This window comes from Tenrec ecaudatus, chromosome 7 (genome assembly GCF_050624435.1).
Source record: "Tenrec ecaudatus isolate mTenEca1 chromosome 7, mTenEca1.hap1, whole genome shotgun sequence".
In the NCBI taxonomy this organism is placed as follows: domain Eukaryota; kingdom Metazoa; phylum Chordata; class Mammalia; order Afrosoricida; family Tenrecidae; genus Tenrec; species Tenrec ecaudatus.
The window spans coordinates 18875688-18903090 of record NC_134536.1 but is presented as its reverse complement, the minus strand read 5'-3'; the positions used below and the strand labels follow the sequence as shown (position 1 = coordinate 18903090).

Below are 27403 nucleotides of genomic sequence, written 5' to 3'. Positions count from 1 at the left end.
TGTGTGATTTCTTGACTGTTGCTTTCATGACAGTCTGTTACCCACTGCCACCAAGTCCACCCCCAAATCTCTTAGCGAGGTTATCATCTTCTCTGTGGCATGTGACACAGTGCAGAAGAAGGACACAATTGCGGGATTTGGAGCCAATAAACTTGGGTTTGAAGTTCATCTTGGGCAGCTTCCTTAACCTCTCTGAGACTCTGATTCTGCAAGTGTAAGAAGATGGTAATCTCACAGAGTTGTTCTGAGGATGATGGTACTACAGTGCTCGTGCAGATGTCGTTTTCAAGGCAGGCAGTTCAAAGCCACCTGCCACTCTTTCAGAGAAAAATGAGGCTTTCTACTCTCATGAAGAGTTACAATCATCCTCGTTCTCAAAACATTTGCTTTCTGCTAGAGCCCTTGGTGTCAGCTCCTCCTGTGCTTGACACAGTGGATGTATGGATGGATTGTGATAAGAGTTGTACGGGCCCCTAATAAAATGATTTATTAAAATTATGAAAAATAAATGAGACCTCATTACTATTTACTGCTGAAGAGATTATGATTAACTCTGATGTGGACAGACACGACACAGTATGAGAGCCTGAATAGGACCAATATTAATAACAATACATAATCAGAAGCAAAACTCCACAATCACCTAACACTGACCTGGAGCCCAGTCTGACTCATAGCGACCCTATTGGACAGCATAGAACTGCCCCTGTGGGTTACTGACGCTGTCAATCTTAACAGGAACAGAAAGCCTCCCCTTTCTCCTGAGGAGCAGCTGGTGAGTTAGAACTGCCGACCTTGTGGCTAGCAGCCCCTCATATGCACCCTCTTACACCAGGAGAGCTCCCTGGATCAGTAGGTCACGGTGCACAATAAGGCTGCTGGTGGTGTTAGGTGTCAGAAGCCAGTGGAGTTGATTTCCACGTGTTAGAGTCCAGCTGGCTCTCAGGGCTTCCCCGTTAGCCGTCCTTAGCTGATTGCCGGGCCTTTCTCCCTCCCAGGCACCGGTGGATGGGTCCAGACTCCCAGTCCTTCACGTAGCAGCCAAGCTCTCCACGCTGCTCCCACGGCTCCTAAAATACACACCGAGAGCCTTCAGAAGTCCAGAGCTGGGGGGTTGATGGGAATGTTTATTTATCTCATTTGTAACTGTGGTTTCCTGGTACATACAGCTGTCATAACTCATTGAATGGTACCCGCTAAATGGATATGTTTATTCAGTATGGAAGTCACTCCCAAGTCACTTTCTGATGAGGGAAAAGAATGTGTTCCTAACCTTTGACCCGGTCATGATCACGCAGGTGCGTGAAAATGATGATGAGAGGGTGTCCTGCAGAGTGCAGTTGACAATGACCAAGCAAGAATGAACGTTTCTTTTTAAAAAAATTTTTTTCAAGAATTAACATTTCAAATGAGAAAAGTGGATAAATGAATGTTGACCCATCTGGTTGACAAGCTATCACGCCAACTCTTAAATCGACACTTTCAAAAACCGAGAACGGCCACTCGGTTTGCTGAGTGATGGAGCGACTTGGTGTCGGGGAGCAGATGACAGCCATGCTCACCACTAATGCTATTAGGGGACAGACCCATGCATGGGACAACGGCTGCATGGAAAGGCCTCTCCAATGCTCGTGGCCTTAGTCTTATCTCTGGGCAGTGGGAGGGCTTGTGACTCTCTCTTGATTTCCCAACTACTCTATAATGAGCATATATAATTTTATAACCTGGGGAAAGCATATTCCTTTCAGGAAAGTGCTTGCATGTTTGAAAAAGACTTGCCAGTGAGAGAGCAGGGGAGCGGGAATGGGCGCCAGCTGGCAATGGCTGTGCTGGCTGAGGCGCACCGACTGCCGCCTTCCCGCCGCTGGCCTAGGGCTCACGGCAGGAAGCAGCATCCGGAGGGCGGGGAGGCCAAACACAGAGCACGGTCTCTAGGGCAGCAGTTCTCAACCTGTGGGTCGCGGACGACCCTTTCACAGGGTGGCCTTAGACCATCGGAAAACACATAAATATTTCACAATTATAATTACATATTGTTTTGTGATTAATCACTATGCTTTCATTATGTTTAATTATGTTCAATTTGTCACAATGAAAATACATCCTGCATATCTGATGTTTACATTATGATTCATAACAGTAGCAAATTTACAGTGATGAAGTGGCAACAAAATAATTTTAAGGTTGGGTGTGGGGCACCACAACATGAGGAACTGTGCCAAAGGGTCACGGCCTTAGAGGTGGGCAGTGCAGACGCAGACAGCTGGAGTCCAGGCCGCAACTCTGTCACTTCTCCAGCCTCTCTTCCTAAGCATTCCCAGACACTTGTCAGCAACTATCCTTTGGATTTCATCACCCTTGCTTGTCAACTTGTGCATGGCCCTTTAAATATCCACCTGAAACACGACCCACATGCATGCACCTAAAGCACTTACACCACACACGCATGCTATATATTCACAATGAATACCCACATGTCACACACAGGAAAAATTACCACACACTCCTCTATACCACATTCCCATGCTGCACACACACGCACACACAACACATAAGTACACTTACCCCACCCTCACCACATATATGCCCTACAGACCCACACATTCATTCACATACATACATGTATGGTCACCCTACACACATGCACACACATATAGCACACATACCATACACATATTCCCTGCACACATATGACACATGCTACATAAACACTCACCATAGTGTACGTAACATGCATGTATATTGTCCACACACGGCATACACACATACTCACCACACACATATCTCTAATAGTGCACATATGCCACATACATTCACTGTATATATATATGCCATACACCCGTACATCACATATACGAGGGAGAACCCCCCAATAAATGGATTTGCTTTTGCAGAGCAGAGCTTTCATAGTACATTTTTCCTGCCAGGTGAGCATCAAACAACTAGCTCTGAGTTAGTGCAGCCAGTGGCATCACCTGGGAAGGTTCTCTCTGGTCACAGTAAATTTTTTTGTAAAAGCAATTTCACTCAAACCTCGTTTTTTTTGTGATGGCCAATTTAAGAAAACAGCATGCAACTGTGAAATTTGTTTCCTGCTTTGGAAAAATGCCATAAAAACTATTGTGATCCCCACATACCTGACTCGCCTGACCTTGCTCCATGCATCTCCTTTTTTGTTTCCACGAACGCAGTGGGACATGAAAGGACGGTGATTTGATGACTTAGAAGAGGCGAAACAAAAAACGAGTAAGGTGTGTGCTGTCAACCATCCAAACAGAAGAGTTTGGAAAATGTTTCTAAGAATGGAATGGCAGATTTGACAAATGTATTAAGTGTAATGGAGAATATTTTGAAGGTGATAAGGTTGTTTTGTTAAAAAATTTAAATGCATAGCTTTGAAAAAAAATTCCAGGTTTTTTGGGGTACCTCCTCGTATGTACATTCACTACACCCATCTCTACCTATACACATGTACCACACATTCACATACACCACACACACACTCCATACACACATTCATTATCTACATACATGCCACACCAAACATCACATATATATACATTCACCACACACACATACCCACACATATACTAAATATTTCTAAATATTTACAGAAGCCTTGAAATGTGAGTCGGTTTCTCACCCTGAAGTTGTATGACTCTGTATTTAACTCGTAAGAGTATGTACTGAATAGATTTTCATTTTCATCACACTTAGAAACAATGGTGTAAGCTCCTCATGGGCAAGTATTGGCCTGACCTTGGCCCGAATTCCTGGTGACTTCAGGCAGGTACAGAAGACAGCTTTGTCAAACTGAGCGTGAAGGCAGCGCGTAGGTCATTTCCACAGTAGTGAGGCTCACAGGGTCTAATCTGAAACCAGAAATGGCTGCTGCAGAAGCTGACTCCCCCTCTCTACAAGCCCTGGGAGTCCGAAGCGGAAACAGCGGAGCCGTGGGTTTGTCAGACCAGATGTGAGCTGAGCGCTGGTGCCCAGGGTGGAGGTTTCCTTTGGAGTCCTTCACTGGTCTTTCATGGGGTGGTTACAGATGGCACCCAATAAAGCCCTCGGGTCCTCGGGTCTTAGGCGATGGAATTAGGGGGTTTGGTAGGTGTGGCTCCCTCTCCCTCCCATTCCCTAGAACAATTCTAAAGGCATGTTTGAGCACAACGTGGGCCTGTTTCCGTCGCCTTGTGACTGATGGGGAGCTTTCTGGAACGATAAATACCGACATTATTCGGGGTTGAGGTTTAGATTCTGTTGGTATTTTTCAATCCAGTGGATTTTATTCCTCATTCAAGTTAAGAGAAAAGCCGCGGGCTCTTCCATAGGAACATTTAACTAACCATTCCATTGCCGATTCTGAGTTGTTATTGGCTTGAAAGCCCCCCAAAAACCCAACACTATGGAGGGTCTTCTTGTGGTTGTGAGGTGCCATCAAGTTGGCTTTGACTCTTAGCGGCCCCCTGCACAGCGGAACCAAGCACTGACCTGGCCCTGCGCCAGCCTCCCCATCATGCTCCGCCCAAGCCCATTGCCGGCGCCATCGTGTCAAACTCTCCTTGACGTGCATCCTCTTTTTATGCTCCGGTCCTTTTCCAAGCATGATGCCCTTCTCCGGGCACTGGTCTGACTGGTTTGGGGCCAAAGAACATAATCCAGGGAACTGGCAAAGGTCTGAGTGACACACCACCTGCCCTCAGCGGTGCCACGCCGGTACAGAGAGGCGCTGAGGACTGGGGCTTCTCCCTCAGTCTTTCTGTCTTTTCTCATCCTTCATTTTTCAAATGCTGAGGTCATTGATTTTGTTCTAAAGCCTGTTTGTCCGACACAGGCAAGATACAATGGAGGCTGAAATGGACGGAGAACAGACAGCCCCACTATCTGTTTGTCAGGGCTGTCATAACAAAACATCACGGTGTGGTGGCTTCCAAGAACAGAATTAAATGGGTGAAGGGAGACAGTGGTCAGTAAAAGACATGAAAAAATGAATAACTTATAAATGATCATGGGTTCATGAGGGAGGGAGGGGGAAAATGAGGAGCTGATACCAAGGGTTCAAGCAGAAAGAAATGTTTGGAGAATGATGATGGCAACATATGTACAGATGTGCTTGGCACAGTGGATGGATGTAGGCTTGTGATAAGAGTTGTAAGAGCCCCCAATAAAACGATTTTTTAAATCATTTTATTAAGGGCTTATACGACTCTTTTTACAATCCGTACATCCATCATTTGTGTCCAGCACATCTGTACATATGTTGCCATCATCATTCTCAAAACAACCACTCTCCACCTGAGCCCCTGGCATCAGCTCATTTTCCCCAAAATTATTTTTTTGTAAACACATAATCATATAGTCTCACAGTTATGGAAACAGCAAATTTTCCTTCAGGGAACCAGTAAGCCAAGCTCTCTCTGAGCAAACTGTAGGAAAATCTCTATCGCTTCTACTGGCTTCTGCTTGCATTAGGTATCTTGGTGTGTCCCTTGGCTTGTAGAGGTAGTTACACCTGGCATTGTCCCCTGCAGGGCTGGTTTTCCCTCTTAAACTGCAAGAAGGAATTAGGGTGTACTCTATTCTGTGTCAAGCCAGATGGGAACTGTTCAAGAATTTTCAAGTTGAGGACCAGGGTTAAGTATTCATTCTTTATTTGTTTTCATTTTGAGCGATTGCATATGGAACCTAATAAAAGTCTCTGTGTTAGTCTGGGTAGAGTAGAGAAACAAATTCATAAACACACGTATGTTTATAAGGGAGAAGTTAATATACAAGAGGAATTGAACATTGAGAAAACACCCCAACCCAGTCCAGTCCAAGGTCATAAGTCTGACATTAGCCCATATGTCTGACACCAATCTATAAAGTCATCTTCAGACTCACAAAACACATGCAATGAAGCCAAATGCAGGACGATCACAAGCCAGTGGGTAGAAAGTCTTTGGGTCCAGTGGTAATGTAAGCATCTCAGTGCTGGCAGGGGTCTCTCTGTGGTTTCTCCAGCTTCCGAGGTCTGGTTGCATCCACGTGGTTTGTCTTCTGTAATGTCTCCCAGAGAGTAGCAGAGAGAGAGAGGTTTCTTCTGCTTCCAAGGAGGAAGTACCAGACTTCCCATAATTCTCAGGAGAAGGCCATGCCCACACAGAGGCCTCATTAGCTATGATCTGATTGACAAGCTAGACTCCACCCCTACACCATTAATCTTCAAATTGACAAATAATTATATATCTACCACAGTCTCCCATCTTCAGAGAAAGACCCTCTGCTCCACACGGGGTCCTTCTCCCAGGCACTGGGGTCAGGGCTTCTATAGATCTTTATTTTCCTGCCCAAATAAAGTTTCTGCCTCTTGATGAAAAGTGCAAAGTAGAAATCATGAACACATTCAAAATGTGTTTCCCTTTACGAAAGCATGATACAAAATGCTTCCCTAAAGTATTAAATAAGCAAGTCCCAGGCTATGTCTCCATGAGAGCCAAGAGGATGCAGGAAAGAGGTGCGATGAACGCCATGGACTGCCAGAAGAATGAAGAAATCTGCCTTAGAGGTCGTGTCGCTAGAATAGGCCTCAAAAGCGAGGCGCTCACGAATCTTGGATCTGGTCAGCCGGAGAGCCAGTCTCTTGGAAAAGGGTCACATATGTCCGTAAAGTGACCAGATATCCCGCTTTTGGTGGGACAGTCCTGATTTTCAATACTTTTTCCCACGTTCCACGGCGTTTTTAAAAAGTCCTGATTTTTGGAAAGAATGCACGACAAGCTAGGGTATAAGGTTTTTGGCTGCCATGTGGCTATTTCGCCAGGATATGAGTTTCATCAATGGTGTCCCGCTTTACCAATGTTCAAATCTGGCCACCTTAACACATGGCAAAGTAGAAGGGCAGAGGAAAGAGGAAGACCCTCGGTGAGATGATTTGACACCGTGGCTGCAGCAGTGGGCTCACAATGTAACAACTGTGCAGTGGGCTCAGGGCAGGCAGCGCAGCGCCCTGGATATCAGGTCACCGTGCATCAGGGCCCACTCCTGGCACCTAACAACAGCAATGACCTCGGTGGGAAAGCTCTGTCTATGGAGGGCCATAAATACTGCCTCTGATGTAAATCTCTGTCTGAAACCAAAAACCAAAAAAATACAAATTAAACTTTGGCCAAACCACCAATTCTTAGACGTTTTGAAGGTACAGAGCATATAGAAGTCTTGAAGTCTAATTCTGCGAAGTGTCCTTGGTCCATAAAGCTTGAATGCACATGCCACTTGCCTCCTCTGTTCCACCTGAGAAGTTCCGCACTCTCTGTGGCAGATGACCGATGTTTCGAGGGGTTGTGTTTTGGGAAGGAGGAGGACTGGAGCTGTCGTGACCATAGCTGACATGTCCTGCGGACCTGTTGTGGGGCAGGCCCTTTAGCATTCTTGCATTTCATTTTAGCAGCAACCCTATGGGGGTGGAGACTATGAGCACACCCCTGTTACTGATGGGAAAGTAGTCAGGGTGGAAGGAGCAGTGGTTACTTGCCTGACCATTAACGGAAAGGTTAGTGGTTCAAGCCCACCATCCGATGTGGCATTTGGCTTCAGTAAAGTTCACAGCTTTGCAAACCCTCTGAGGGAGTCCTGCTCTGTCCTGTAGGGCTGTGACGATTTGGAATAGGCTCAATAGCACTGGGTTCACAGAGGGGTCGGTACCAACTTCCAAAGGATTCCTAACCTTGAGTCACTGGCCTGGGCAGTGGCAGAGCGGGCACTCTAGCCCAGGCCTGGCGACACCCACCTCTTGCTCTGAGCCACTTGGTGGCCTCTTCACATAAATTCCAGTTCTTGAGGATCCAGGGGGAAATGGAGAAGTTAATAAAACCTAGGAGTCCAGGAAATGTTATTCTGAAAGAGCTCAACCTTTCTAGAAAGCTTAGCAAATCTGTTCAGATGGTGTTCATTGACCATTTAGATGGGTTTCTTTGTACTGTTTCCCGCTGCCCCGCCCCCCAACCCCCAAGTGAAAGCACTCCAAGAGTTAAAATGTCTAAAATGGCCCATTGTAGTAAAGTTCTTGCAAAAATGCCCACTCTGGGCCCCAGTCAAGCCATTTGTTTCAGTCATGCCCACAACTCTGGCTTTCATAAGGATTTTAATGAATCGGGGAATGGAATTTAAGAAAGCAAACAATCCAAGGGAAAACGTTTATTTTTCTAAAATAGCACAGCAGAAATGGGAATCTTTTCCAGCCCAGTTGGCATAAATGTCTGTTGGAACCTTAAAAATTCTTCGAGTACGTGATTTATCATATAGAACAAGCACACGATTACAAAGCACTTCTTTCAAGACTTCCTGAGATGCCTGTGATCATCAGCCACATTGGTGAGCTCAAAACGCCTTCGATGGTGTGTTCATTGTTAAATCAATGGTGAGTTGGCATTAAGTAACATTCCTGATTAAAGTTCTTTTTTGAAATACTTAATTTATTAGGAATAAATAGAGTTGCCTATTGGAGAAATTGAGTAAATCTGCCTTGATAACTGACTTTCAAACTGTTTCACAAAGCTCTTTGTTACATATGAATATCACTGAGGAGATGTGGTTAAAGGCAGTGAGTATCAATAACCTTGGAAACATTGTGTGCTGTGATCCGGGGCCTAGTTTTATTTGTTAAAATTAGAACCTTCTTACTATCTGGTTTGTCCACCTTTGAGCGCATGTGTGTGTGAGTTTTGTACAACGATTATGGAGATGATTTATTTATTCACTGTGCTGCTATGAGGCGTAAGCTTAGATGTCGCCCACTCAGCTATATTTATCTCACCGCAGGAAAAAACAATCATATGTTTTTCTTTTTAGTAGATAAGTTAATGGTACTATGTGGAACTAAACTAATTCCCTTATCCTAAATGGATATGTGGATCATAAAAAAACTATGGATATTCTGTTGATAACTATGGATCGCCTTGAGAAGAATGGGAATTCCAGAACACTTTGTTGTGCCCCTGGGAAGCCTGTACCTGAATCAAGAAGCAGTTGTTCAAACAGAACAAGGGACACTGCATGGATTAACCTCAGGAAAGGCATGCATCAGGGTCGTATCTTCTTACCATACTTATTCAATCTGTGTGCCGAGCAAATCATCAGGTTTGGAGGAGGGCTTTTTAACAACGTTGGTTGCGGACAGTCCAAAGGGCCTGGAGGCACTTGCTGATGAAGATCACGGATTTCAGCCTTCCGTGTGGATTACAACTCAATGTGCAGAAGACCAAATCCCTCCCTGCTGAACCAGTTGGTAACATCACGATAAGTGGAGAAAAAATGTACGGTGTCAAGGATTTCATTTTGCTTGGATCCACAATCAGTGTTCATGGAAGCAGCAGTCAAGAGATCAAAGGACACACGGCATTGGGTAAATCTGCTGCATAAGACCTCATTAAAATGTTGGGAAGCAAAGCTCTTACTTTGAGGACTACGGTGCACCGGCCCCAAACCATGGTGTTTTCATTTGACCTGTGTGCCTATGAAAGTTGGACATTGAATAAGGGAGACTGGAAAAGAGCTGATGCGTTTGAATTGTGGTGCTGGCCAAGCATGTAGAGAGGACTGCCCTAAGAACCGACACATGTGTCGTGGAAGAAGCACATCCTGGTTGCCGCTTAGAGGCAAGGATGGCAAGATTCAGGCTCACCAACGTTGGACATGATATCCGGAGAAATAGAGGGGCAGCAAAAGAGGGGACAGCCCTCAACAAGATGGATTGACACCATGGCTGCAGCCACAGGATCAAACATAAGAGCGACTGTGAAAATGGTACCGGCCCGCTCAGCGCTTCATTCTGTCGTACATCAGGTCGCCGTGAGTGGGCACTGACTCAGCAGCAGAAACACATGGATATAGAGAATGATGGGCCAGTTACAATCATCAACTTGTGGTGGTTGCTAGGTACTGCCAAGTTGATCTTTCTGCTCATAGCAACCTCATGTGATGGAGTGAAACTGCCTGCCTACGGTTTCTAGACCCTAATCTTTACAGATCAGTACTCAGTGGGTAAGCAAAAGGTTGGTAACTTGTCTGCTTCTGTAAAGACTGGCTGCCTTGGAAACACCATGAAGCAGAAGTTCTCCGCTGTCCTGTAGGGTCACTATCAGTTGGAATTTACTTGACGGAGTGCAATTTTTAGGAAACAAATCATCAGGTGTTATCCCGCGGAGTCCCTGAGCAGGCTCGGAAACACCAGTGTTGAAACTCGCAGCCAAGTGCTTAACCACTGTACCAGCAGGCGCCTTAATTCACGGTTAATGAGATGTAAATGCCTCCGGCCATGATGATACAAAAGCCTTCAGGAATCATCCGTGCTCAGTGTCTGGTTGTTCTTCTTGCAGCCAAATATCATGAGAATGGGCTTTGTGGTCCAGGGCCTACTCCAAACGGTTGTCATGGCAGCCAGAGCGCATGACCCAGGCTGTGATCGTCATCACTGAGGTACATGTGCTGTGGACATGGGAGAGGGGGATTGGTGGTTTACCTGCCAGGGTTCTGTCACCCTGACCAGGAAACTAGAATGGCTTGGGAGTAGAATGATTCCCTGCCCAATCTCATCCCTTCTCCACCATGCCCAGCGGCTCCCTCCCCATCGGATACTCTGGACTCCCTGTGGGAGAAAAGGGAAGGGAGAGAAAGACGCATGTTCTCATGCTCCAGAGGGCTTTTCAAGTATTTTAAAAGGAAGACGAGGATGAGCTGAAGTCTCCCCAAAGACCAATTAGTTAAGCCTTAATTACAGTCTCCCAGGCAAAGTCTACGGCATGATGGCTGAGTGAAGCAGCATAACATGGGAATGCATGTAGAATTCGGTACAAGAGTTTCAAAGGTTTAAATAAGGACATGCTGGTCCTTGATTCCCAACCTCAGCATCTTCTAGAGCTCATGGTGAAAAACGATCTTGGACAAACTAGCATTGTCCTTACAGCTCGTGTGGCTACAGGTACTGACCGGGTCCCTCTTGTCTTCAGGAGCCAGGGAGGAGACTCACCTTTCCTGGGAACGCCAAAGACTCCATCCTGTTGAAGAAACATGTAGTGTTTAGTAGATTCATTTTGTCATCTTAGCAAGCAAGCCGGGTAGGAAAGAGGAAAGAAAGGAGCGGCAGGTCCACTGGACTAGCAAAGGCTTGACTGGAATAACAAAGTCTTCAGCAAGGACTTGGACTCTTTGCTCTCGTGTTATTCGGTGGCTTAGAAATTGTCAGTGGTTTTCTCATGTCTCAAAAGAGAAATGATGGGGGAGAGAGAGAGAGAGAGAGAGAGCGAGAGAGAGAGAGAGAGAGAGAAATAATGGAGGAGTGGGGGAACAGGAGAGAAAACTCAACATGGAATCCAGGACTTCTAAATATCTGCCTCAGGATCCACATTTCCCCCAGAAACCTGAGCTGAGCTGAGGGGTGCTTCCGGCCGTTACTCTTAAGAGCTGTAAGAATTGCATCCAGTGCCGCCAAGCACTGGCCTCAGTGCAGACCACGTCACTGAATTGTCAGTGAAGGCCATTCACAAGGTGACTGCATGAGAAATCCACCAGCCCGCCTCTCCCCGCCTGTGCTGGCGTGTCGGAACAACTCGGGATTCCTAAGTCTATCTTCGATGCTGGAAGAGTGGTAGAAGCGGACGGTGACATAGAGCATCAGTGTGTTATCCCGCAGAAAGCAAGCGGAAATAGGGTGTGGATTTAATGCCAATTCTCTTGGTTCATTTTGTGCCGTTGCTTTTAGAACATCGTGAAACTTCATTTCGTGCCCCAATAAAACTGAACCCTACGGGCTCACAGCTTTTCGGTTTGTTGATTTGTCCCCTTCTAGCATCTTTGATGCCCCATCCTTGGAACGGATTTTTAAAGAATGTCCTGAATGCCAGTTAAGCCCTCCTTTCCCTCCCCCACCCGTCTTTAAGCAGTGGCTCAGGCGAAGCAACCCCAGCAGCACCCAATGGTCCCAAGGAGTGGGTGTCTTTGAAAACCTTGATGCTTCCTGCTTAACTGCTCCCAGTGGATGCGTGCACCTGCCAGCACTGGCAGACTGGTTCTTTGAAGCTGAGGCCAGCTCCCTAAGGTCAAGCCAGTGTCAAATCGAAAGTCTTTTTGGGAGATACTGAGATTTTCTGTGAAGGGGATGGGAGTGGAGAGTGGGGATGACTGGAGCTCATAATGAGCATAATTCACGTCCTGAGCACGTAGGTCCACATGACTGTCGTCAGTGTTGCCAAGTCCCTCCGGCTCAGAGAGACCCCAGGGGACGGATCAGCACCAGCCTCGCCGTTTTCTCAGCTGGGAACTTGAGGGAAACAGAGCACCAAGTCTTTCTCCCGAAAAGCCGCTGAGTGGGTTGAAACAACCAGCCTTTCTGTTGGCATGGGGATTCTTCGCCACGGCTCCATGGGTCCCTATCTCTGTGGTTGGGTGCCATGGAGTCACGGACACCTCATAGCACCCCTGGACTACCTGCTGTCGGAGGAAACATGTTTATGTGTAGAATAAGCTGCAAGAAAAAGAACAGAGAGCCCTTGCTCCTGTGTCAGCTCTGTGTGGGCCGCCCCATCGGCTGTCTTCAGGAAGGAGACCCCCACGCACACACACACTGACATAAGGGATCTGACGCAGTGTACTTGGCGAAGCGCTCCGCCGGCATGATTTTGCACCCGAGGTTTTACGAGCCACCACGTGCTTGTGACTAAGTGTCATCAAGTCGATTCCGACTCATGCCCCGCCCTACACCCTCCTCATAACTGTGCTTCTGCTGGAGCTCTTGGTCGCAGCCATGGCGCCGGTCCATCATGGGGAGGAGGTGGCCTATGGCTCCAAAGCACTGTCACGTCGAGCCGCCACACCGCCCTACTAAGTGCAGTCCTAGAGCTCGTTGGCGGTTCACACACGGTGGAGCGACACCGGGGCTGCAGAGATGGCTCACTGGAGGTCACCAGCAGAGGTGAGGGTGGCCCCGGACCAGACACCGCTGTGTTGGGTTGTATGAACGCCGTAGGGGGTGGGGAGGGTCACCATCAGTCAGAGCTCAATCAGTGTCAGCTAATAGCAGCCCCGTTCCCACCCACCATGCTGGCACAGTCTGAGGATGACGAGGGTGGAGTTGGGTGACCCAGGGAATAACCGGATAGAAACACACACACACACACACACACACAGACACACCCCACCCCCTTCAAGATTCCCTGGGGTTCAGATGGCTTTATAGAGGTTTGCTGTAAACACACCATCAGGACTCCACTCACAGGCAACCCCCACCCCACCCGGCTAGTGCTTTCTCCCCCGTTCTTTGGCCCCTGCGCCTGCTCCACATCCAGAGCCCAGCGCTGGCACCGCACACGCTCCATCAAAGGAGCCCGGCCTTTGCCGACCTTCAAAGGAAGACTCGCCACCCAGCTCCCCCTTGGGCTGCCCAGAGGGGACCTGCTTCTGCACTACAAAGTGAGCTCGGGGTTTTTGGAAAGTATTTCCATCTTCGGATCTGAAAAGAAGACTGCAAACGAAAACTAACATGGGGAGATGGTTCCTCCGCAGACACCCCTGAGCCCCAAGTCGGCCAGCTGTGACAGCCCGACGTTTGTTCTTCCTCCCCTAATTGCCGGACCTCCACGAAGCTGGTCTTGATAGGCCGTCGGTCATCCGCGTGGCAAATCAGAGGGCCTGTCACCCAACCCTCCGCCGCTGCCGGCCGCAGGGACACACACTCGCTCACTCCCTACATTCATGTCACTGCTGCGTTTGAACTGGGCGGCCACGCTCCGTGATCAGGAAACGTGTTGACTCTCTGTGACACGTATCACGTTCACACGGCTTCAGGGGAAATCAGTGTGGTGGCGGCTGACCCTGGGCTGGGGTCAACCCCCCTTGCTCCAGCCTCAGCTCCCCCGCCCCCCACCCGGACCAAGACTTTTATCTGGGTTGTCACCTGACAAGTTGATGCTTATCACCTCCCCCTCCCCACTCGTGCTGGAAACGTCACCGCAGAACCTAGCCTGAGCCCCCTGAACAGCCAAAGGACTTGTCACCGCTCAGCTGAAGCACCAGTGCCTCTCTTTGGACGGTGCTTCTTGCGCACTAAGGATTCCTGGGGGCAGAGTGGTTACAAGTTGGGCTGCCAAGTGCAAGGTCAGCATTTCGAATCCACCAGCCGCTCCAGGGGAGAAAGAAGAGGTTTTCCACCCCTTACAGATGTACAGCCTTGGGAACCCACAGGGGCAGTTCTGCTCCGTCTTCTTGGGCCACCACGAGTCAAAATGGACTCCATGGCAGAGTTGGGTTTTGTTTGTTTGTTTGTTTTCGGTGGGGGTGTTCTGTTTCTGCTGCTTCTGTTTGTGGGTAAAGTTGGACTCGCTGTCAGCTGCTGTTGAACCTGCATTGCTATTGGCAAGTCACCTGTCCTGGATGTGGTGCAAGCAAGTCCCCGCTGTCCCTGGTGGGGTCAGCATGGGGCCTGCATGCACTCCCTTAGATCAGGTTTGGGAAATGCCCAAACCAGCCCCCTTTGAAATGTGCTGCGAGGCCGCGGTGAGATTTTGTGATTTTTGCATATGGCTAACCGACCCTTCTGGGGTCAGACAGGGAGGCCTCTGGCCTTGGGGCACAGCAGCTGGGTCACACAGTGTTTCCAAATGGTTTATGTTGGCCCCAGGCCAGGGTGACAGTGGTTTCATGTTTGACAGATGAAGAGGGGGGCCTGGAGGGGATAGGCCTGTGATTTTCCCTTTTATTTACATGAAAGGGGCTTTTAAGAATGCTGGAGATTATGAGCCACTCCAAACACTGTCAGTCCGTGAGGGCCTCAGAGGTAGAAGCAGGTCCGGCTCCTGGGTAAGAAAGCACAATCCTGTCCGGGCCTCGGCTGCAGGCTGTGTGCAGAGTACCCCACTTGGCCCTGCACCAGATAGACGCTATTTACCATCCCATTGAAAAGTCAAGTCCCCGGGGTGCGCTTGGAAGGCATGCAGGGCACGGAGGCCTGGGTTGGCGAGGGGTGTCTGCTTGCATTCCACAGGAGTCACTTGGTGCTGAGTGGAGGTGGCACCCCAAGGGCCCAGTGGGACTTGCCCTTGGCTGTGCCTTCTGGAGACACCAGCTCTCTGAGATGCCTCCTGTGGCCCTGCCACCAGGGGGTGGCCTTACACCCGGCCCGAGTAGAATCAGGAGCAGCAGTGGCTCCATGGTACAATTCCTGCCTTCCGTGCAGGAGGCCCCGGTTCTCTTCCTGGCCATTTGTCCTCGGGTGCAGCATGCGTGTCTATGGTCCAGAACCAGCTTTCAGACCAAGACAGGGCAGGAAGAAAGGAGGAGCGGGGAGGAAGAGAAAAAAGAGAGGAGCCGATACCAAGGGCTCAAGTAGAAAGAAAATGTTTTGAAAATGATGATGGCAACAAACATACACATGTGTACAATAAAATGATTTAAATTTTTTTTAAGTAAAAAGAAACTAAATTTCAAAAAATATATTTTTAAGGAGTTGGGCTCTGCAGTCTGACTGCTTCAACCCAACTACGGGCTTCTTCATCCACCAGCTGTGGGACCTTCTCTCCATTGTCTCCCCTGTCAAATGGTGACAATAAGAGACCCCCACCTGAATGGGCGTACCTGATCATGGGATGTGGGCGGTCAGTTGTGGTTCTGTTTAGAAGTGTCACCTTCCATGAGGAGGCCCAGGTTCAATCTGACCGAGCACGTCATGCACAGCCACCGCTGCCGCCCACTGGCCAGTGGAGGCTCGGGTGTGGCCATGATGCTAAACAGGTTCCAGTGGAGCCTCCTCACTAAGGGGGACTCGGAAGACAGGCCTGGCAATCAACTTCTAAAAACTCAGTCAATAAGAAAGAATGCTACGGAGCACAGTGGTCAGACCCACATTCCCTCATGGGGACCGTGCTGGTCTGGGCAGCACGTTGTTTTATTCCGTGGCACATGGAGTCATTATGAGTCAGGGGTGGCAGTAGCTCCCAGCAAGGACAGCAGTAGATATAAGTCCCATACCCGGCTCAACATGAGCACCCAACAGTGCCGAGTGGTGGTAATGGTGATGGTGGTGGCGTGGCTGTCCCATCGAAGGCTCACAACTCCTGTGACTGACGCACAGTTATTTCAGAAATGTGACTGTATGTAAGGATAAGTGGGTTGATAAAACTAGAACCCCAAAACCTTCAGAGCAGAAGTGGGGACCTTGAATCTCTAGCAGCCAGCAGGCAACTCAAAAGAATAAGTGAGGGTCTGAGATAAATTCTAGAGCCCTGGGGCAGCCATCCTTGACCCCCAGAGGATGTGGCCTCACGTTGAGTGAAGTCAGAGACCCAGCCTGTTGAAATCTTACAGCAACAAAAGCAGTTTCCAAAATCTGCCCCTGAGGCCAACCACTACCTGGCCTCCCTCTTAGTTCTCACACCAGCGGCCCTGCACTCATGAAAGGGCTCTGTCTCTGTCTTTTGAAATTACAGCCAGTGGGTAAAAGAGGCCTGGACCCAAGTTCCCTCCCAGTACCTGCTCGGCTCAGAGGATGGTCCTGGGTAAGGTCTTCAGGTCCCAGGGTTATATCCTACAGTTTCTGTCCGCCCGATGGGAGCTGTGTCCCTTCCCAAAGAATGCTAATGAATGTTGGTTTTGTAACTGAAATAGCAGTGATGTCTCGCGCCCCCCCCCCCAACACACACACACACATACCCTCCAGAAAAAGCAACAACCTAACAACTCCCTCTAGAACAGCTCTTCAGGCAATCTGGAGAGGATTGGAGTCCACCGTTCACGTGGTTTTGTTGGACTTGGACAGGAGGTCTGGCATCTGACAATACTGTGGAGGACTTGCTTTTCCATAACCCTGATGGCTGGCTGGCTGGCACCTAGCCCTATGTCTTCAAAATACAATGCAAGGGAAAGTGCAAGGCAAATCGCACCTTCCACGAAAGGGCGGTCATTTTCCACAGGCTTGCCAAAGCTTCACTCACAAGGGTTCCACATTTAAGCAGGGGAAACCTCAGCACAAGCAGAGACCCTGTTTCAAACTCCAGCGCTGGCCCCTGCTCACCCAGCTATACGGCCCCTGCTTCCATGGGCGGTGACTGTGGATCCAAGCCAAAGGCAACCCTACACAGCATCCATCTTTTGAACCTGTTTATCGTGATGTAGTTTATCGGTCCAGCTGTGAGGGTTTTTGTTTGCTTTGTGTCGGGGTATCATCTACAGCGGAAGGCTGTGACTTCGGATCTTCTTCAGTGAGCGTGTTCATGTCTTCTTGAATGTCAGCAAGCCAGGTTGTGTTGTCTGCAAATCCACCGTTGTGCATGAGCCTGCCTCTAATCTTCCTCTGATCTCTTCTTCAGAGTCCAGCTTCTCAGACTGTTTATTTGCTCGGCCTGCAGACTGAGGATGGTGAAAGGATGTAACCCTGATGTACACCGCTCCTGGTTTTAAACCACGCGGTGTACCCTGGTTCTGTTCGAATACCTGCCTCTTGGTCTAGGTACAGGTTCAGACCTCCACTGACACTGAGTGGATGCTGACTCATAGCCAACCTGGATAGGGTGTCTGGGATTCTAAATACTTACGGGAGCAGACAGTCTCATCTTTCTCCTGAGAAGCAACTCGTCAGTTTGAACTGCCAGCTTTGCGGTCATCAGCCCACTGCCTATCCCACAGTACCCCAAAGCTCCTTACCTGTTCAGACTAACACTCAAAACCCCCAACGCACTTGCCTCAGAACAGCGAGGAGCATGTCATTATAACTGGATTATAAAAGGCCGCTTGGGATCTTATCCATTATAAATCTTATTAGAGGTCTCTCATTGCTTCGTGAAATTTGGATACAATAAGAAAATATAAAGGAATGCAAGAGGGATCAAACATAACAACTGCAGAGCTGGGCCGTGTTCTGTTCTGTTGTACACAGACAACGTTGCCAGCAGTCAGGACAGACTCAATGGCACCTAACAACAACAACACGACTCAGACTCGACGGTCATGGGCTTGGTCCTGGTGCATTTATCTCTATATTACACTTTGCTGAATAACTAAAAGGAGTCTTGGTGGTGCTGTCTGGAAAGAACTGGGCTGCTAGCCACAAAGTCGGCAGTTCAAACCCTCCAGCTGCTCCTCAAGATCAAGATGAGGCTGTCTACTCCCATACAGCTTTACAGCCTCAGAAACCCTATGGAAGGTTGCTATGAGTTCTATTGGATGCAACGGTAATATGGGGTTTTTGTTTTATTTGGCACTGGGGTTGGAAATAGATCAGGAGCAAGGCCAATATTTGGGGTGATCACGGAGGGTGCCCTAGAGTGATGCTCCTAACCTCTTACCCCAGAACCTCTGCAGTGAGTGGGCCAAGTACTGGGGCTGGAAGGGTGTTTCTGATGGAGCGATTGGGAGTGGGGGCGGGGTGTGCCACCCCACTGGACGAGAGTCTCCAGCTGCAGACTTGCATCTTCCACAGGGGAGCTCCCCCTCCCACCCCCAGTTCAAGACTTAGCAGCCCATGCCTTCATTGGCTTAAACTGCACGTTCCACCTGGCTTCCAGGGGCTGATTTTTCTGAAAGTAGATCACCAGGCCTTTCTCTCAAGGATGCCTCTCAATGGGTTTGAACCACCCACCTTTTCAGGTAGCAGTCCAAGGCAGTAACAGTCTGCATCCCCAGGGAATCCATGTATCTGTTAGGAAGCCCTGATGTTGAGAAATCAATAGATCGTGTCCTTCAACAATCTTGCATTGAATTTATTCTGGCCCTTAGGCCTCCGTGAGCGAGTTCTTTCCATGCTGGTCAGGTGAACAGGTATAAACCTTGCAGTGGTGACGGGGAAAGGCATATGAAGGGTGAGGGCCTACCAGGACTTGGGACATGGCTAGAAGACCACCTCCCTGCTCCATGGAGGAGGACTTGGGGGATACATGTGGAAGAGAGTAGATCTCCGTAATCTGCTCCGATGCAGAGTCCCTGTGGGTGAAACTGTTCCATCCTGAAACTATTGCCCAGGAAATGTCATCAATAAATAGCCTGACTACAGAAGCTTCCAAGGAAAGTCTCCATTGAATTTCCAACCTAGAGCAAAATCCTCTCCTAGTCCTCCAGAACATGGGCTACAAAGAAATGCCGGACTATACAATGAATCGGGTTGCTGTAAAAGGTTATTAGCTCCAGGCCAGTAAAACTTGGGGCAGGTCTTTGAGGGGTAGCTGGATGGACCTGCCCTCTTCCCTCTGATGACAAGGAGGCAACTGGCTCAACGGCTGTGTCCTTTCTCTAAGCCTGTCTTGCCTGCATGTGATTCCCTCTGTGGCTGAGCCTGGAATGGGGGCTGGTGGGTGGGCAGGGCAGGGCAGGTAACCCACTCCATCAAGCATGACACAAGGTCATTCGAGGGCATGTGAAAAGTAGTAAACACAAGCTTGTCTTGCATCTTTTGTTAACAGATTTGTCTAGAAATGGTGGCCGGCCCAGTTGTCCCTGATCTTTTCTGGTATACAAGGGGGCTTCAAACCATTCCTGGGAAAAAATGGAATTAAGACGATGGAAGTGTGTTGAGAGCCCCTTATGTTTGTGTAGTAATGGCTGGCATTCAGTGAGGTCAGAGGTAATAAAGAAAAAGGCAACCTCGTGTACGCATAATCTGATTTGACCTTCACAGTAACCCTTCCATAAAAGGGCCATATATGAGGGGGTACTCCTCGCCCCCCTAAAAACCCAAACCCAAAAAAGGCTGGGATATTTTCTCAATATCCAATAGCTCTTGATGTCAAGCTATCGCTTACACACATATGAGTGTCCCTGGATTTGTTTCTCTAGTCAACCTAGACTAACATAAGGTAAAACATTGATTGATGACAAACCTCATTCTGGGCACCTGTCAGTTTCTCAAACAGACAAAAATGATGACTTGTAGTCCATTTGGAGTTTGTTCCACCAGGTCAGACTCTTAATCAAGCTTTCTGTTTAGAGGTTCAAAAAGATTACGTAACAAAGTGGGACAAAAAAAGGCAAAAAAAGATTTGTGGCAGACAGGGGACTGGTTTTGCCACCACAACAATGCACCTGCTCACACAGCCATCTCTGCACCAGTTTTTGGCAAAAACAGCATGCCTCTCTTGTCCCACGCCACTTACTCGCCTGACCTCACTCTGTGCGACTTCTTTTTGCTTCCCCTAATTAGAAGGGACATAAAAGGACAGTGATTTGAAGACATAGAAGAGGTGAAGAAAAAAATGAGGAAGGTGCCATCAGCCATCCAAACAGATGAGTTTGAAAAATGTTTCCAAGAAATAAGTCACAGAGTTTACAAATGTTTTAAGTATAATGGAAGGAGTGCTTTGAAGGGGATAAGGTTTTTTGGTTAAAAAATCAAATACAGAGCTTGGAGGGGATTCCATGTTTTGGGGGTGTACCCCCTCATATATCTAGTAAGCCATGGTACTTTCTATTGCCTCATCTGCATGTGCAAGTTGGATACTGAATAAGGAAGACTGGAGAAGCATGGATGCATTTGAATTGTGGTGCTGGAGAATAATATTGAATGTACCATGACTACCAAACGCACAAATCGGTCAGTCTTGGAAGAAGTATGGCCAGAGTGCTCCTTAGAGGCAAAGAGAGCAAGACTTAGTCTCACCTACTTCGGACATGTTGTCAGGAGAGACCAGTCCCTGGAGAAGGACATCATGTTTGGTAGGGTAAAGGGGCAGTGAAAAAGAGGAAGGCTGTCGAAGATTGTCTTTGGCTACTGCCCTCAGTGCAGCTTGGACGTCTTCCTTCAGCACCATTGGTTCCTGTTCATATGCTACCTCCTGAAATGGTGGAATGTTGACTGTTTCTTTTGGTACGCTGAGTGTATTCCACATCAATGCCGAGAATATTTCAAGAACAGATCTGACATATTGAACTCTGATAACAGCATCCAATGCACTATGGGTTGACATCAAGGACATCATTCATTATGAAAGCAAAAGGTCATTAAAAAGGAAAGAGAGAAAAGATTAAAGTGGATATCAGAAGAGACTCTGAAACTTGCTCTTAATTATGGAGTAGCTAAGGCAAATGGAAGAAGTGATGAAGTAAAATAAAGGGCAGCTGGAGAAGACAGGGTAAAATATTAAAATGAAATATGGTATGTAAAGACCTAGAATATGAAAACTGAAAAGGAAGAATAAGCTCAGAATATTTCAAACTGAAAGAAAATTCAAGAAATACCCAAGCCTTGAATATTGAAAGATTCTACAGGCAAATATTGAATGATACAAGAAGTGTCCAAAGAAGATGGGAAACACACACAGAGCATAAACAGTGTGCCAAAAAGAGCTAGCCTGGCTCATAGAAACACTGTAAGACAGATTAGAGCGGCCCTTGTGGATTTCCAAGCCTCTAAATCTTAATGGGAGTAGAAAGCCCAGTCTTTCTCCCACAGTGTAGCCGGTGGTTTCAAACTGCTGACCTTGTGAATCCCAGCCAATTCCAAAACTTCAAACCCACCACTGTCAAGTCTGTTTCTACTCATAGGGACTCTCAGTGGGTTTCTGAAGCTGAAAATCTGTACTGGAACAGAAAGCCTCGTCTCGCTCCTGCAGTGTGTCTGTTGGTTTCAAACTGCTGACCTTGTGGGTAACCGCCCAAAGTATAACCCATTTTGCCATCAGAGCAATAGAAAAATAATGTAAAGCATCTTACAATATGAACTTATGATTATAGAGCCCCATACATTATTTCTGGAACTAGTTGGCCCAAACCATTTAGTTAATGAATTCATTTTAAAACTGCAGAGTGCTCTTATTCTCTTTATCCCCTTGCTTGATTAATCATAAAACCACACACCACTTAGCCTGCTTCAAGAGAAAGGGGTCGTAGGAGACTGGAAAGAAGTGAATTCTTTTTCTTACACCTCTCAGTAGTTTGAAATATTCATACCTTGTTGATCTGTCTTTAATAGGATTAGTTTTTTAAACTCTGCACTTTAAAAATACAAAGATTTTCAAAACAATTAATGTCTATTAGCATGTTCCACTCCTGATTTGCTAAAATAGCCTATCTGGAGAGAAGACTTAAAAAAATCAAAAAACCAACTCAGTGCCATCATGTTGATGCCAACTCAAGTGGCCCCATAGGACAGGACAGAGCTGCGCCTGTGGGTTTCCGCAGCTGTCACTTGTTACAGGAGTGGGACCCCCTCTGTCCTGGGGAGACGACAGTTCATATAAACCGATCCACCATGAATGCATTTAGAAGTGTCTCTGCCACGTTCTTTAACAAAACTTCTAGGAATGATGTATCCAACTGGGTGGTACGCCTTTCAAGAAAATCCGTTTGAATTTAGATGCCCTATTTCAGAGGCCATGACCTCACTCAGGAAAAATATATAAATAATTAAGCCTCCAACTGGTGTGGGAGGCTTCAGAAAGCGTCTCAATTACCCTCATAGAATGGCAAGCCTTTGTTGGCAGCGCGCTCTCGCAGGTCCGTCAGTCCTCTGACACCAGCCGCCCCTTGGAGTCCCAGCTGCAGACCCCTGCTGGGGTCGTGGGGGCTGCCACCTACCTAGTCTAGAGGCAGAGGTGTCCGCCAGCCTGTGGGATTTCCGTGTTAACTAGTGAGCCGTGTCATACATTTTATAAGGTTAGGCTGTTGGTTTGAAACATCTGTTTACATTCCATACTCCAATGAAGTCCGATTGGTATGGGTGGGGGTTGGGAATGACAAGTCTTTGCCCTTTAGGGTGAACCTGTGGGTGCAAACCGTTGCTTGGAGCTATGCTTAGTGCATAGTACACCTTGGCAGTAGACAAACTTGGCAGGAAAGCTCATTCAGAGCAAGGGGCTGGGAATGCAGTAGACGGGGGTTCTTTTGAGTGCCTTGCTCCTAAGAGCTGGTCACAACAGAGAAAAGAAAACGTGGATAGATTTGGGGGTCCGAGGAATGTATACCTTCTAGTTCCTGGTTACACCACAGTCAAGTTGTCACGGGATGTGACGAGGAAGTCAGATAGCTTGCTCAGCCAGCTGTTGCTGCTGCGACCGTTGTAGCCGACGGCGAGCTCTTTCTACAGGTGTTTGGGCACCGTCTCTCCCTTCGTTGCTTGGATGCCTAGTGCCTTTCGTGTGTGTTATCTTTGGATAGGACTGGTCCTTGTCATCATCCCTTGCCAATGTAAGCATGAAGAGCGATTGTTTATAGAAGACAACCTGGTATCGTTCCACTTGCATGAAAGAGCGAGGCTACAGACAGGCCCACGTTTCTTCTTCATGGTTACTAAGGACCGGAAGCGGGAGTGGGAGAGGGGAAACCACACTGCTTGGGGAACCCCAAGGTCTTGTTAAGAGTGATGGGAGAAAGCTAGGGACCAGATCGTGGTGAATGTTGGGGAGCACGATGAACACAAGTCACCTCCCCGAGGTGCGCGCGGGACAGCAGTGGAGAGGGCGGGTGTCTTGCTTCCGTGTCTGTAGCTCTTGACCATCATTGCGGAAACCGTGGCTGACGTGCGACCCCGCTTCTCTTGCAGAGCACAGGAAACTTGGAAACCTGACTGTGACCGTGAAGAAGACCGTCCCCTCCCCCGAAGCTGTGCAGATCCTCTACCAGCGCATGAGATACGAGTACGAGTTCTACCACTACGTGCGAGAGCAGTTTCACCTGCTGAAGCGCAAGTTCGGGCTGAAGTCTCCAGCCAGCACGCCCCCCGTGAGGCCCCACTTCTTCATCTCCACGCCACCAGAAACCGAAGAGCCCATTGAGGAAGAGGAGCAAGATGACGAAAAGTGGTTGGAAGATATTTATAAGAGATGATGCAACCCTGCAGGAGCGACCCCCCACCCCCCTGGCTGGACCTCCCCTTCCAGAAGGTTCTTTTGTTTGGAGAGAAAAAGAAGAAGAAGAGATTCCTGACGAGACTGGATGAATGCTCGGCTGCATTAACGAGAACGGGACCTCCCCGCCGGCTGGGGTCGTTGGGAGATGCCCGGTTTTGCGGGGGTTACCTGGTTTTGTTTCATACTGTGTCTTTCTTGGCGCCTCGGGTCCTTCTCAGGCACGTCAGAGGAGGTCCGTCACCCAGCATCTGATCATGACATAGCTTTTTGTCCACCGTGATAGTGGGAGGGAACGGGAGAGCTATGCTTCCACGGCCAATAACTTATTATCATCTGTAAAATTACTTGTAAAGAAAAAATAACCTCAGTGGTAGGGGACACCCAGATGGGTATCGCTCAACAGAAATACACAACTACTTTCGAGACCAGGCCATCCATCGGTTCTAGAAGGAGGTGAGAGGAGGTGGTGGGCCAGACATGGAGACAGCAGGAGAGAGCCTCTCCCTAGAAATGCGGCTTCTTCCCACATTGGATAGAATCCCGCCTCGGGCCCCTCCAGGGGCCGCCCTCACCCAGAGCAGGCTGTGGCTCTCTGAAAGAGCCTGTTGGCTCGTGTCACTTCCCCCAACCAATCCAGAGCCCGACTCCCGTTCCAGCGCCCCAGTGCATGGCCAGTGGCACCAGGCACCCTGTTTCCAAGCCGCAGCCTCGCAGCCTGCGAAGCTAGCAGAACAGGCGGAAAGAATGTGCGGCATGAGGGATGTAGGCGAGACAGATACAATCCCGAGGCAGGGTATGAACATCTCTCCCCCAGGCTTGCTTTCAGTGGAAGCCCCGCATGAGCCAATGTAGTTCTAGCACTTCACACACACACACACACACACACACACACACACACACACGGTGACAGAAGTTCTGAGTCTGATCACATGTGTACTCTCTCGGTCACCTTCCTGAACCAAATGGCACCCCGAGGGTTGCTTAGCATCTTTCATCTTCTAGTCCCTTAAGAAGCAGCTGGTTCCAGGACTCAGAGGTACTGAGTTCTGTGCCGGCAGCGAGGGAAGGACACGCTCCTTTCTTGTGGAGCTGAGCCTCTCCCTGGGGCCAGCAGGAAGAGAAGAAGAGCAAGCGTTTCCTGGTGAGACCCTCTTGGCCAGCTTTAGGAGGAGGTGGATGTCCCCAGAGTCCCCTAAGCAGATGCGGGGCAGTTCCACTGCTCCCCAAATAGCTCTTCTCTCCTCCCCCAACTTCCCACCCCATCACCTTCTGCCTACCAATGGCGCCTTGGTCCAGTCGTTAGGAATTTGGAAATCTAAAGTGTTTTTGCATTTAAAAAACAACTGGAAACCCATACAGCCTGGGTGAATGAGAAGACAGCTAGCTGAGAAGCAGGAGTGCCCTTGGGAGGAGCCAGGAGGTCCAGCCAGGAAGGACACGCCGTGGAACCAATTTTGCTTACTTCGTGCATTTCCCCCTCGAGCCCACGAACAACATGAGCGTTGGAAATACCCAACCATGACCAGGACTCTGACTTTACACAAGCTACACGTTTGGTACTTTTCAGAAACCAACCAACCTCTAGAATTTTTCCTTCTTTCATTACAGCTGGATGGTAGCCAGGATGAAAGGGAGCCATCTGGAACCCCGCCGGGTGTTCACTAAAGCGACTTTATCACGAGATGATTCAGAAGGCTTCCATCCTCCCAGGAATTCCGTGGAGGCAGGATCCTCCGAGGCACAAAACCCAGCTCCCGGCCACCGGTGGGCCTCCTCCCCACTCCCAGAGAACTTGGGCAGAGCCGTGATTGTATCCTTAGCAGAGGAATTGAGAGGCCAGACCCTCCTACGGAAGAAGGCATGCGTTAGGAAGCAGCCCAGGAAAGGCTGCCGTCTTCACAACGGGGCCATGAACCTGCTGTGCCGTGCGTCCCGTCTACGAGATTACGTACAAAGAACGATGCTTAGTTCACACACTGTGCACTCCGAATCTGAAACTAGAAGGGAAGGCTAAGCTTGCTCTGCGATAGTCAGATCACCTGTGGGACCAGTGGTGATTGACTGCACCCTCCCGATACAGGTGCACACGTGTGCTTCCGCCTATGTGTTACAAGACAAGTCTTTAAAGCAGGGGCCCTGCCTCAGCGTAACGATGAAAGATGCTGACTGACTGGCCACCTAGCAGGGCTCTCTCTTGTGTGATTTTGGCCCCACAAACAGCCTGAGGTTTTGCCTCTTCCCCATAAACGCCAAGGCGCTTCGTCAATTCATAGGGAGCACGTGCCCATGCGGCTTTGGCTCTATGCCCAACACAGTTGGTACTTCATGAAATATAGTGTACATTTTACATAGTTTAATTTAAAGAAAAGAATACATTTTAAGTTGGTTAATCTTGGACTGCCTTATTTATTATAACCGTTCAGCACATTCCAAGGTTTTCGTTACTCAGGAAAGAGTTAATTAAAATGATTTTATTTTGGTCCGAGAGATGTTTCTTATAAGGAAAATTATTATTATGGACCTTCAGCCTACTTTCCTTGAGTGCCATCAAAGTGCTTGTAATTTTTTTTTAAGAAGAAGTGGGTGGAACTGGTGTTTGACATTGATGGAAATTCAGAAAAAAATATGGAACTGAAACATTAGCTTAGCTAAAATAAAAGCAATCTGTTTGAGATGAAGTGGTCCTTAACTTATTCATTGCCCACGTAAATAAATGAATATAAAGAAGTTGACATTTTTTTTCTCCTCCATTCTGTTGAAATAAATTCTGTTTTTTCTGTTGGCTTTGTCCTCCATTCTGTCCATGGCTGGGAACTAAACTGCCTGTACTCACTCACTCCCAACCCCCTCAGCCCACCTTCAACGGTTAACTTGTTTCTCCCCTCTCGAAATGTGATTTTGAAATTCTGTATTAAAAATATACACATCTATGAAATTTTATTCTGGAAATTCTATGACACCGTACCAGCTAGTTAAGAAAAATATGAGCTCATCACTCAATGATCAGTTTTGTGTGTAAAATGCTTAAACACTGGCATGATTGCGATTTCCAATGGCTGGCTTAGTGTCCGAAGAGCCTCATCTGAATCGTCAATCTCCAGTAGTGGGGACATCTTACATACCTTAGATACATTGTCAGGAGAAAGACACTGTGCTTGGAAAAGTGGAGGAACATCGAACAAAGAGGAAGGCCTTCAACAAGATGGCCTGGCACCATGGCTGTAACCATGAGCCCAAACACACCAACTGGGGATGGTGCCAAACTGGGCAGTGTTTCCTTCTGTTACGCACTGGGTCACTATGAGTCGGAACCGACTCAGGGGCTCCTAATAGGAACCGCATGCTCTCTGCAGTCATGTAGGAAATGAAGAGACCTGGTACCTGGTCTCTTTCTCAGCACGAGCCCTGCAGGCAAGTAGGTATCATCCAGGTTTGCTCTTCCTGGGGAACTTCGCTGCTGCATTTCGCATGGAATGCAAGAGGAACAGTACCGCCATCCTTTCTAGAAAGTGGACAGGCAATTCCAACCACACGTGACGTTAGTAAAACAAACGGATCAGAAGCCTTGGTACTAAATGAAAGGAAAATCCATTCCACTACTCTAT

At 48.2% G+C, this 27403-nt stretch overlaps 1 protein-coding gene across 1 annotated transcript in view; it reads left to right on the top strand.

Annotated features, from left to right (window-relative positions):
• UST (uronyl 2-sulfotransferase) overlaps positions 1 to 25452 on the top strand; it is a 340533-nt gene extending 315081 nt beyond the window's left edge. Inside the window, exon 8 of the mRNA XM_075554408.1 lies at positions 23492 to 25452. Coding sequence (XP_075410523.1) covers positions 23492 to 23775 — 284 coding nt within the window. The 3' untranslated portion in view covers positions 23776 to 25452. The remainder of the gene's footprint in view (positions 1 to 23491) is intronic.
• The last annotated feature ends 1951 nt before the right edge of the window (positions 25453 to 27403 follow it).